General features: G+C 34.3%; 1 protein-coding gene across 2 annotated transcripts in view; it reads right to left on the reverse strand.

The window, feature by feature from the left end:
- The window catches only part of PDXDC1 (pyridoxal dependent decarboxylase domain containing 1), a 31,573-nt gene that overhangs the window by 10,407 nt on the left and 8,116 nt on the right, over positions 1–13,050 (reverse strand). For both annotated transcript variants that reach the window (XM_068699835.1, XM_068699834.1), the window contains exons 2-14: positions 12,740–12,813; positions 12,307–12,372; positions 11,542–11,625; positions 10,554–10,700; positions 8,316–8,505; positions 5,776–5,844; positions 5,196–5,274; positions 4,324–4,408; positions 3,410–3,458; positions 3,201–3,302; positions 2,843–2,968; positions 1,525–1,575; positions 329–392 (exon numbers count right to left, since the gene is read on the reverse strand). In XM_068699835.1, the coding sequence (XP_068555936.1) occupies positions 329–392; positions 1,525–1,575; positions 2,843–2,968; positions 3,201–3,302; positions 3,410–3,458; positions 4,324–4,408; positions 5,196–5,274; positions 5,776–5,844; positions 8,316–8,505; positions 10,554–10,700; positions 11,542–11,625; positions 12,307–12,372; positions 12,740–12,813 (1,186 nt within the window). The remainder of the gene's footprint in view (positions 1–328; positions 393–1,524; positions 1,576–2,842; positions 2,969–3,200; positions 3,303–3,409; positions 3,459–4,323; positions 4,409–5,195; positions 5,275–5,775; positions 5,845–8,315; positions 8,506–10,553; positions 10,701–11,541; positions 11,626–12,306; positions 12,373–12,739; positions 12,814–13,050) is intronic.

The raw sequence follows: 13,050 nt of genomic DNA on the forward strand, positions 1-13,050 counted from the left end.
TCATCATCTGCTCTCTTGATCAAAATCATATGCAAATTTCCTCCAGTCAAGACAGGAGAAATGACTTGCTGTGCACATTTAAAACGCTGCAGTCTATCTAAAAAAAGCTATCACGTGTATGAATTCTATCACTACATTACGACCAGTGTTCACAACCTTTTCAAAGGCATGTTACACAAGAGAAGTGTACCACATATAATGTACCTAATAATAATTTACTTAAATCAAATTAATTTTAGAATTTGCAGGTGTTGTTTGTTTGTTTTTTAAATGAAGATACAGACAATTGGTTTGTTGTGGTTTGTTTGTTTTTAAATAAGTCACATACCTTTATTTAAATACTTCTGGTAGAACTTGAAAACCACCACTGGTGAACTCAGTTCATCTTCAACCTTAACAAGAAGTGAAATAATTTTATAAACATATTTTCATACTTTTTAAAGATTTAACACTATACAAAATTTTTTAGACTGCTGAGTAAAGCAGATCATTTCATTTTGATGGCAGTAACAATGTTCACACTATCTCAGATGTTAACTCTGTAGCAGTCTGAGTAAGCATATCTGTAAACAGTGGAAAATAAATCATTATTCAGTTAAAGCAGAACTGTATTGATTTAAGGTATGCATAACTGAACTTTGAACACCATAAAATGAGAAACCTAAGCACATTCACTAGCAAATAGATTGTACTGACAGAAGTCAATTTAGCTTTATATATTTTCAGGCATTAATGATTAAAGAAAACATTCTTCAAGATCTGCCAAGAATCACTGGGGGATGTCAAGAAAGTTCCAGCAGAAAGATAATTGATTCTGCCTTGGGGATAGGAGAAATGGACTGGAGAATCTGAGTCCTAAGAATCCTAAAAACGCAAGGTTTATTTAGGTAGAAGGGGCAAGTGCTACAGTAATTCCAACTCCCAAAGCTACTAATACTCTTGAAAAAACAATTTTAAAAAAAAACCTGTCTTTCAGAATAGCACTAAAAAAAAAAACAAAACAGTTGAACAGGACATTTCACTGAAATAGAACTTTAAATGAGCACATCAGGTACAATTTCTGAAACAGATTCTGGAGTAAAACCCTCAGCATGGATATCTTTGCATAGAATTTCATAGGGTTCACAGCACCATCTCAAGGGCAAGATGGAGGCAGAATGTATTTGAGAGGCTTATGGAAACTGCTATCATAAATGTATTATCCGTTTTGTAAATGTATTACTGAACAAATGGACATTTTAAATGGGAATTAAATCAAGCTCTGGAGACAATTTCTGCAAGTTATTGTCAGCTCCAATGAGTGCAAGAGTTCATAGCAATGGAACAAGTACAATCTAGAGGCCATATACAACCAAGCCACACAATTTCACTGAATACCTGAACTTAACTAAAAAGGATACCAAACATTTTTAATTACTGTGTTTTAAATATTTTTAGATAATTTCCTTTGAACAACAATTAGTTTTATCATTTAATATAGTAAAGACTAAGCTATACAACTGAAGTATTTAATACAGATCGTACCGAAGTTTTAATGAAATCCAGGTTTTTCAAGTTTTCCAGCAACCTTTGACTCTAGAAGACCACAGAAGAAAGGAAACAAGAACAGGACAAAAACAGTTTTAGAAGCTGAAACTTACTCTGATAAACTTTAAACACTCACCACCATAATCTCCATTTGTTAACAAACTCCTACGAGGTGCTGGAGATCCATTTAGTTCTTGTTTATAAATGTAATACAAAACAAATTATTTTTCCATTAATAGTAAAACACTGTGTACAGTGTTTTTCTTCAAGTCTTAAGTGTATTTGTTGACAAAGTAGCAGAGATAATACAGCTCCGTTGACTAACTAAAGCACAGTGTGTAGCAGAACAGTTAATTTTCCCAAAGCTACCATAGCAACTGGTTATGATAGCTTTTTAAATTATTTTCATTAGAGAAGACATTCTCGTGTGGTTAAAGACTATTAATAGACTATTATAAAAGCTAAGATCACTCTTCAACGCCACAAAAATCTTAATGACTAACATTATTTTGTCACTCTTTTAGGTCTTTCATGCCAATAGTTTCTTCATTAACCTTTACAGAAACTTTCCATTTCCCTTTGCTCTTCTCTGAATTTTGAGAAAGCGCTATACTTTTAATACAAATGCTTTGTATATAAACAAGGCATTTTCTAACATACATGTTATATTGGACGGTAAGTTTTACTGAAGGATCTTAATTCAAAAATAGTACACTTGCTACTGCATTTGAAGAAATGTGTTGAAATCTTTTTTGTCAAGCTTTGTAATTTACTATTGCTTGAATCAGCGTAATGCCAAGAAGAGTACAAAAATAAGTCTTTTAACAGTTTTCAAGCAAAACGGTTAATATAGAAGTGATTGAAAAAAAAAGATTGTGGATTTTTACAGTTAGAATGAACAAAAATGAAGTATTTAACATTAAAGCTAATAAAATATACATTCTGGAAACATTGTTCCCCCTCATATTACTATTCTGCTTTCATTATTTGTTCATAACAGTATGAACTAATGCTATGTTGTCAATAACTACTGTATTTCTAGCTGATTCCTCTACAACACATCATGATCAAAAAGATGTATTAACAGTTATTATAAAAACAATCCCAAGTGTAACAGTGTTCTGTGACAGCCATCTGGGTATCACTTGTACTGTGCTGCTAACTGAACTTCTTCTCTGCTTGGAAATTCAGACTGTTAATTCTGATAATGATTCTCAAGTACAGCCTCCAGCCCATACTCAGAGAAGCAACGTAGCCATAATCAAGGCTATGTTGTTCAACCAACCAACCAACCAACCAACCAAGTGCTGCTTACTAGTTGTGAAGCATGCTTTATCCTTTCCACAATTCCATCATGGCCCAAGTACTGCAAGGAGAGCCATAGGGGCAGGGCACGAAGTTTCTCTACAGGCTGACTTGATGTTAGCCCCGCTGCTAAGGACTAAAGAGGAAAACAAACAAACAAAAATCTTCTATTAAATCTTCTATTTTTCCATTATTTCATTTTTGCCAGATTACAGAATGCACCACAGTTTAAATAGGGGGTCTTGTGCAAATTATAATTTAGATGCTTATTAAACTAGTAAGTTTAATAATAATGCTTATTAGAGAAGATTACAATCACAATTAAAGTTTCAGTGTCTCAAGAATAAAGACCGAAAAGCGGAACGTACCAAAGAAGGATCCTCATGTCTGTAGAGTGTCACTGCAGGTACAGCTGGGAGACCCAGCCAGGAACCCAGAGTAAGAGTCATGCTGTCACATTTTGTAGCAGCCTGAAGTTTATTACAATAAGCAGAACATAAACCGTATGTATTTTGATTAGATCATGACCTTAAAGCCTAAAGCACATTATAAGATTTCTAGATATAGTAAAACATACCAGTACAGAAGAGGAGACATAACCCAAAGCCAAAGTTGCCAAATTCACTCTATAAAAATAAATGATATTAGCACATATTAAGTGTGTTTTAAGAGAGCATTTTAATCTTCAGCTTAATATTGCTTGTTGACGTGCAAAGGGAGGTCATTTTTGTTCATGCATTTTTTTTTAAATGAACTGTGCAGTAGATGTCACTACATGGAATTCCAAGATGCTAAGACCAAAACTAAAAATCCATTTCAATCTAAAAACATGACCAACCTTTAGGGAAATCATCCCCCTGAACTCCTACCCATAATTCAGCAACAATCTAATATCAGAAATAAACAGCATGCAAATATAACACTATACAATGAAACATCAAAAGAAAGAGTCTCTACTCCAGGTTCAAAAAAAATCTAAGAGCACCAGAGTCTTCAATAACATTGTCTAAATTCTTCCAATTTATTTTCCTTTTGGTTTAATCTTCCTCCCAGTTACACTGCATTCTGCTCTTATGGCAGCCTTCTTGACAACTTTTATTGAAGTTGTCACGCTTCATCCTCCTTTCTCATTCTCAATAATCACTGTATAGTGTCTCCCCTGAATTGTTCCATGTCTCCCCTGAATTGTCCTATAAAGCCCTCTTTTCTTTGTATTCCAGCTCTTCAAAGAATGGACAGATAAGATTACATTCTGAGTAAAAGTAACCAGTATCCTATGCTGAAATAATTACTCCAATTTTTCCTGTATATGTAAAACAATCTGTCTCATACATGGAAAGAATTATAGCCATACAAATTGCTTAGTGTGTCAAAAATCAAGATTGTCCTACTGTCCTCCCCTACCTGGTTAGCTGTAAAGCTATGTGCTGTCTATTATTCAGACTTCTTAACAAATATGGTTTATACAGAAAGAAATCTCAAGTTCCATACCCTTCTACGTGGAGCCACATATTATACTGCTCACAAAGTTCCTTCAGCCGCCCGAGTTTATCTGTGTGCCCAGCACCTGGTGTACCTTTGTTGAAACGGGAAAAACAAAGCTATCACAAAGGTCCTGCAAACCAGGACTCTATGAAAGAGGACCTCTTATACTGTTGTCAAAAAAGTCACGAGCAAGAGTTGGAAGGAGGATATGTAAAGAGCCAGCTACACAATATTCATACCTGGTTCATTGTGACATATGGACAAATGGCATTCTAGATAAAATTAAAGATGCTTGTTTTGCTTGCCAATGTATGTTAAAAATACTCAGAAAATTAGATGTCCTAGGCACTCAAGGGCTCAGCAGCCTCAAAAAAAGAAATGAAAAGGTTTTTAATATTTTCAAAGTATTACTTCAGCTAAAAGAATGGAAACCAAGATTAACATCTCAGACGTATATATTTAAGTCCAAAGCAGGTAAGCCACCTCCTTTATTCAAACTTAACTTTGTTAATGAACAATTTTGTTCAATTAACTAAAAGAAAGACGCAATTTTTAGAGCTAAAGTTGATGGCACATCCATCAAACATTCTGAAGCGTTAACATGAAACTGACTTTCAATAAGAGATGTGTTCACTAAAAAAAACTTTAGTTACATTAATGCACCAATTGACACAACCAGAACTCTAATAGTACAATCCACCTTTGAATCAATTAAATAAAAACCCTTCTAAACAGACAATTGTCTGGTCATTAAGATATGTTATGACATTTTTTGGCATGCAAACACTAAGCTGTTGAAGGAAAAATATTATTTTATATATATATATATATATATTCATGAAATAGTGCCTTTTTTATTATTTGTCCATAGCACTTACCAGCATTAGCCACAAGCAACAAAGGCAGTTTTCCAGACTCAACATCATCTTTAATCAATCTGTCCAACAAAGCAACATCCTGTTATCAATAAGAAAAAGATATGTGTTTATAAATATGTGTATCAAACAATAGAGATTTGTTTCTGTTGAACTGGAAAAGTGCATTAAGAGTGAAAGGGAACAGCATGTTAGAGTTCTGAAAGACGTTCTTAATGTCTTTGTGGCTTGCAGTTTCTTCTTCTCAAAAAGGTAAAATAAGCCAAAGGTCAAAAAAAACCTTTGTGAAAAATACAATGGAAATACATAGTGGAGTTTATAAACATACCTTCTACTACACATATTCTAGAAATCTTGGACTAAAAAGCACATTACCATTAAAAGTATTAAAAGTACCTTGCAAATAACAAGACAAGACACAAGCTGCTGACATTTCAGAAAATTTCAGTCTGATTATTACAGCTATAATATGGCGGACTTAACGGCTAAAAATTTAAGTACATCAAGTAAATGTCAATAATGTTGTTAGGAAAAAGTTTATTAACAGGAACAAAAAAAGAGCTCTTAAGGAAGACAAACTTACCATTTGATGTTGAGATCCAAACATGGTGTTACAAGGCACACGGCACATGCAAGAAAGGGGCAACCCCAGCTGCAATAAAAATGATGGAATTTGAACAACTGAGACATGGTTCAGAATAGTCACTTCAAGCGTTCACAGAAACACACATATTAAGTGACACAAAAAGTAGTAAACATGTCAATAAAAAGCTGGCTAGTACATTATGAAGTAAGTTTCTTGCCAAAACTTATAATCAAATTATTAGCAGAGAAAAGAAAGCAGAGGAGAAACTCAGAAAAAAAAAAAAATAGGTTTGATTAGTACATTAACTTCATACAGCATTTCTACTGAGATATCTATGCAATGTACAACAGCCTAAACGCAAGCCTTTCTTTCTTGGCCACCCTTTGAATGAATATACATGTAGCCTATAAGCAAATGTGCTTTTTGCATGGACCCTACTCCACTGGAAGTTCACAGTCACTTTACTACTGAGTAGAGAGCAATCTGTCAACTTTGAGCATACTGCTTAATTCACATCACTATGTTCACGTTCTTCCTTTGCTATAGAGGTAAATTTCAGACAGTTCTGCATAATTAGTATGGGGATTGGATGAAGGTCTCTTACCCATTTTAATCTTTAACCTGGAAGATCACTAGGCAATTGAAATCTAGTTGATCGTGCTCATCACTTTGAACAGGAAGTTCATCAAATTAAGAGAACTAGTTATAGACCAGTTTGTGTTTATACTTTTATTTGACAGAAGGTGAATTAATGACTGATTGTCCAGTTACTCAGTTCCGATTTGTGCTCTACAACATACACTATTTCTCAAAATCTAATCTAAAACAGCATCACTTAAATTCATTGATTACCTGATAAGGACAAGTTAACAGTAGTGTCTTATCTTTTGTTTGTACTCAGAAGCAAAAGGCTCCCAAAATACCAATCATTAGCAGCATTTTTTTTTTTTTTTTTAATCAAAAAGGTTCAGTCAATGCAACATTTTGCCTGCAAAAGACACCAACTTACTGCAATTAACTTTTACCACTTATTACCTAAGTCATTTTGGCCCAGACCAGTTCCTTCTATGCTAACAATTTTATTTCTTTGCTGTCTACATTTTTAATCTCTTAGTTGTACCCCTACTCACCCTCTCCAAAGACTTAAGAAAATTTAAGTCCCAAGAACTTGTCCCTTCATTTTAGTATATGTTAAGTTTAAAAATATCGCTAAACATTAGGTATGCAACAAGAAAATCTGTGTACGGTCTCAATCAGCTCATATAGGTATATGAAAATTCATACAAATAAATGCTTGGCAAAACAGGTTCTGAACATAATTAAGAAAAAACTGGATTTCATTAAAACACTGCTTTTTGCAGTGATTTGTTTCCAATTCCAAACAAAACTTTCTGAAATGGAACCACGCTTCTCCCTAAATTGTATTCATTTCAAAAATGGTAACATTTGTTGAGAGGAAGAGGTCAGAATCCAGTATGTTTGGGTCTTTTTCACCCTGACCAGTGGCTTATGAAAAGTGCAAAGCAATCTAGAAACAATTGCTCGTCTTTTTTAATAAATAAACAAGGAGTTAGCATGTGGGTCGTTTCACTGAAAATATTCAGAAAATTTCTCTCGCTCCCACTGTATTGTTGCTGCAAAACACAGACCAAATATGCAACCTGCAACTACTTTTTCCCAGTCAAGTGTTTTTAATTTAAATATACAGTCCACTACAGCTACCAAGGTTACTCCCAGTATGAACTTCACTTCCTTTGCCTATGTTTTATAATTTTGGAAAGTGCAGTTAATAAACAATACCAACACACTACATAGTATTTTTGTATTTGTATTTCTAACTTACACATATTGCATTGGCATCAAAGCATGGTTTCACCTACGATTCTCTTTCCCTCTCCCCTGTAATGTATTGCTGTACAGTCACGTTGCTATTTTTTTTCTTACCACCAGGGAAAACCAAGTTCTCAAAATCACCAAAGTTAACCTATTCCTAAAATCAGAACTGAACTTTTTTGAGGCCCAAGCTTCCTTGTTCAAAATACCCCTTTTCATGCTTTCATTTAACAGGCATAGGAATCATCCTAAGTCTCAGAAACATAATTTTATAAGGTACAAAAATCTGTTATGTCCATAGAAAGGCAAAGTAGAGAAAAGGTTGAGAAGAATCTGCTTGTAAGGAACACTGATCTAACAATGACAAGCAAACGTGGAAGGAACAGGAGAGCTGCAGAGGGACTGCCCAGCTTGCCTGACAATACATGTATTCAGTCAACACAGTAGCACTGAGAAAACTTTGGAAGAATTTTTAAAAGCATAAGTTGAAGGCAGACAATTAGTTTTAAAGGAAATTTCTCACTGGTCCCAACCGATTTACAAGAGTGCTGCCAATAGGAAGTATCAGTGTCTTGCTGCCAATAGGAAGTATCAGTGTCTTGCAGGAAAAGTCTGAATATATTTTTAAAATGTAAATTTCTAATAGGCAATATGAAGCCAGCCAGGTTCTACAGGCAGCTGAAACCCCAACTGATTCACTTTACCTGATTGCAGAGAGCTTGGCCCAGGCCTGTTCTAGCTGCAGAACTAATGTATATAATGGGCTGCTTAGTATATAGCACGTTAAATCCTTCCACTGTATAATCTTCATAGCGTGTGTGAATAACAAGTCGACAGATTTTTAGGAGACCTTCACGATCATCTTCATGATAATAAGCTGACCCATTTTCATACCTGTAAGAAAATCTGAGTAAGTATGACCAAAAAAACAAACAAACAAACAAAAACACCCAAACCAACAGCTAGTTTAGCAACTAAAATGAGCTCCTGCACTGGTTAGTGTTATAGGAGGACAAAGAAAGAGCAAAAAACTACCTTAACAGGAAAAATTCAGCAGAAGGAAGCTTTACTGAAACAGGCTGAGGTGATGAGAGAAGCCTTGTATATATATATTGATTTAAACTCAGAGACAAAGTAAAAAAGAAAATAAAATATTTGCAGTCCTAAAAAACATTCCTTTACAGAGTTCAAAGCCTTGCTTAGTAAGAGCTGGGGTGGGTTCATCTGAGTTTATTATATGTAAATTCTAGACTACTAATTTTAAAGAGAATGCAACATGACATCCTTCAAGTTATGTTAGTAAAAATAGGAATAAGATACATGAAATAGGATAAATGGGCAGAAATGGGCAAACTTAATTATGAAGTCACAAATAAATATTTCATAATAGCCAAAAGTTACTGATGCCATTTGTAATTTACAAAGTTTGAGAGTAATACCACAATTTATTCAGTACACTGCAAAGCAATTTTCCAGATGTTTTAGATGGGGTACATAAATAAAATATTTTTCTTCCCTGCAAATATTTTAATGATTTTATAGCTATTTTGCCTTCAATCTGATTTATTAAGAACATTTCTTTGGGGCTTATGAGTGTGGGAGTGTGTTCCTGCTCCTCCCTTTGTAAGCACTTAACTCAAATTAGTACATTAAAACTTACAGTCAAGAAATAGGAGCAAAATGAATAGATAAGGTGTAAGTGTTCTGCACTGAGGGCAATCCGTTAACTGTTGTAACTACAGAAAACAGCAACAGCAGAAACAGCAGATGTGTCAATTTATAAAGCAACTTGCATGCTAGATATTTCTTTTAGCATTTTTTGTGCAACAAGTAAATCAACAGTCTTGTGACATTTCAGAAAAGCATTTATCCGCAAGTTTATGTGAAGACACTGAAACATATTGCTGCAGACTATCTGATGCACAAATCCTGCCGAGTATTCCAGGGTTTAATTCCAAAATGACCCGCATGTAAACATTTACTTCACCTTTATGCAACATTTCTGTAACCTAACGTGGGCACAAGAAAATCCCTCTAGTGTTACTCATAGCCACAGAAAATGTCAAAAGGTATGAAACAGTTTACAGCATTGTATTTATTAAATGCTGTTGCCTATGAGTCACAAAACTTTGGGGACCACATTCCAAAAGATACTCCTCATTAATTACAAAATCACATCTCTCCTACATATAAATAAACATTTGGCAAAAGACCTGGGTTACCTGCAACTTCTCAAATTTCATCATCACACAAAGTTTCAACATATTTAAGTCAGACAGATAGTCATTATCATTGAATTTATAAAATAATCCTGATGAAGATAAGCCTAATAATAAAATCCTTTACGATCTACAATTCAAACAAATTTGTGTTAGCTTTACATATTTAGTTATATTAACTATTTAATCTTGTACTACACACAAATAAAGCCAACACTTCTCAGTAGCACTGGGAACATTTTCTGAAAGACGCAGTATCACGAGAGTGATAAAATGTTTTTTTTTTGTTGTTTCAGGAAGGGAAAAGGAATTTCTAATCAGTGAATTCGTCCCTACCTAGAAAAAGTGAGCTAGACCCAGGAAGCGCAAAGGACAAATTAACTGAATACTACTATCAAAAATATGAAGCACCTCAAACCACAGCAACACAACATATACCTCAAAAACAAAAAGTTAAATGATCAACCAGCTGTAAGTCGGAACTGCACTTTGGTCCTTAGCTCCACCATATAGCCATTATAGTACTATTTTTATGGCAACCATATTCCTAACAAGTTCTGCCATTCAATGTCTTTAAAAAAAAAAGAAAAATAATGTGATGTGTTAAAGATCTTTCAAAGAATACCAGTAATTTCATGATAGCAGTTTCTTTTGTTGATATCACACGTATTTTTAAACAATTATTACTACCCAGTTTTACTTATGTTATTCAGAGCGACTCACCTGAAAAGCCTGCAGAGCCAGAGGGTAGTGTCAGAAAGGATCCTTGTTGTAAGTTTTCTCAGTCTTTCCCTGTCCAGCACTGATATATAAGCAGCCAAACTATGCCCCAGTAGAGCCATGTGACCCTGTTCACCAACATTTTGAAGTCTGCAAGCCAGAACAGAGAAACTGCCAACTAAATTCAAGTCACAAACATTTCAGTAAATTTAGGTTTGCATGTTTTTACTACAGCAGTAGAATTTGTTGACATGTAATTTTAAATATTTATCAGAGGAAAATACAGTATACCAGTCACCATCTTGCTGTTGTATGTTACCATACTAAAATGCCAGTGTAGACATTGCACTTCACTTGGCCTAGCTGCTTACAGTAACATCTCAGCTTCTTTTTAGCCATCCAAGGTAAATCCTACTGATAACCAAAGGTTTACTGTAATCAGCAAGCATGAGTTGGAACTAGGCTCCTTATCTGCATTGTGACTTTAATGTACATTAAACATATACCTTCTCCTCTTCATGCTGACAAAACTCAGGGGACCGTTATTACAGCATAGCTTTCATTAGTTGATTTTTTTTCCCCATCTCCAAACTGTTTTTCAAATATTAGTTTTCACTACACTTCTACAGATAAGTTAGTATTATTTCCATCTTGCAGGAAAATGGAAACCTCCTTTAAACTTTACAGGGTGAGGTAATAAATAAACTTTCAGAAAGTAAAAAATGAAATGAGCTGTCGTATCAGAGAGAATTCCCTTGTACAACTCCATTTACTAATAGCCCTAACTTGATGAAAGCTTGATAATTTTAAGAAAGCCAAGCCTAATGCATTACTCTGCTTTGCTATATAATGTAATTAAGTAACCTTTAAAAGTCACATAGTTGCATAATATCTTTTTACGTTTAAGCATTTTGAAGTGTAAGCTCTATAATACCACGGAGTAGAATAAAATCAGGTATCTTTCACATACAACAATTCATATTGACTTTACCGGTAGGCCTGTGAAGACTCCTCTTCCTCCTCACCATGCATTAGGTTCTGAACTAACTGAAGTATGCTCACCATGTCCTGGCCACTGTGTTACCAGTGAGAGGAAACAACAACATCAAAAAAACAAATGAACAACAAATTAAGCACCACTGCCTAGCCAAGAGGCCATTTAGCACACAATGACATTTGGAAATGCTTTTCATTCTTAGAAAAAGCTAATTCAGTGTCTCAACTCCAGAACAAGGTTAATTTATGTACATAGAAGACTTAAATAGATTTTGCCATGTTTTCTGAAGAAAAGATTTCCTCTTCCAGAGCAGAGGTTACAACAAATTTTAAGTCTTAGTTTTCAGATGCAATGATTTTATCTGCCATATGCACAAAAGCTCCATAAAATTTTTAGATAAAACTGGATTTTTAAGTTCTTATTTTTATTTTTTTTAAACTTTTCTGCCTTGTCAGTTATTAATTTGTTGTCTTGGTGTTTTAATGAATTTCAATTCTATAGCACAGGTGTATCTATATTTATTGTAAGTCTTAATGACAACAATATGTACCAATGCACCAATTGTTTCCAATTGTTCAAAATTTCAGTCAATAAGGACAAGTAATCTCTTTTTCCCTGCATGAATATGGAAAAAGTCACAGTTGTTGTTACAGTGCCAGACCTGGTAAATGCTCCTGTTTGCCTTAACACAGAAGTGTTACATGTATTTTACATATTCTAAACAGTATAGAGCATTATCCAAAAACTGTTGTTGCCCACCTGCCTTGCAGTGGTCCAGGAATATCCTTCCGTGCATACTTCTTTTCATTTTCCTCCTCTGCTTTTCTATGTTAAAGACACAAGAACAAATTATGTATTTAGTTTATGTTTTGCAGCATCAATGTAGCTGTCTTACAAAAATATTAAAAGTTACTTGCACAGCAATAGGAAAAGATCTAACAACCCTGAAAAAAATGGACTTGCTGGACTTGCTCTGAATATATTAGAGAACATGCATAAAAACGTGTGTGGATATTTTTAAAATCCTATTACTTGAGAAACAGCAGTTCGTTTAGGTATAAGCTTCAGAAGGACAGTATGACCTTCAACTACCAGGAAAATGTGTTCTATCCCACTTAATGACAATGGCATTAATAATCATACCCTGAGCACAAACAGGTATTGTTTTATGGTTGTTATTCTTTGTATATACCTTTGATTGTCTTCTAGCATCTTCATTGCTTCATTCAGATTCTTTCCCATTTCGGCTAGAGTAGGGTCAACCATCTGTCAGGAAAATAAAAGATAACTTCTATGAAAGACCAGAACATCATTTATCTTACTACTGTCCCCACAAGACACTTAGTACAAATTAATGCATCAGACATGCATGTGTACTCAATTTAAAATAATATGCTGTATAACCTGAATCCAAAATAGACAAAAATGAAAACATATTATTAACCTAAAATAACTAACCCAAAACAGAACACAGTTATGATGTGGATTTTATTATTGATAGAT

The sequence above is a fragment of the Anas acuta genome, chromosome 15, assembly GCF_963932015.1.
Source record: "Anas acuta chromosome 15, bAnaAcu1.1, whole genome shotgun sequence".
Lineage (NCBI taxonomy): Eukaryota > Metazoa > Chordata > Aves > Anseriformes > Anatidae > Anas > Anas acuta.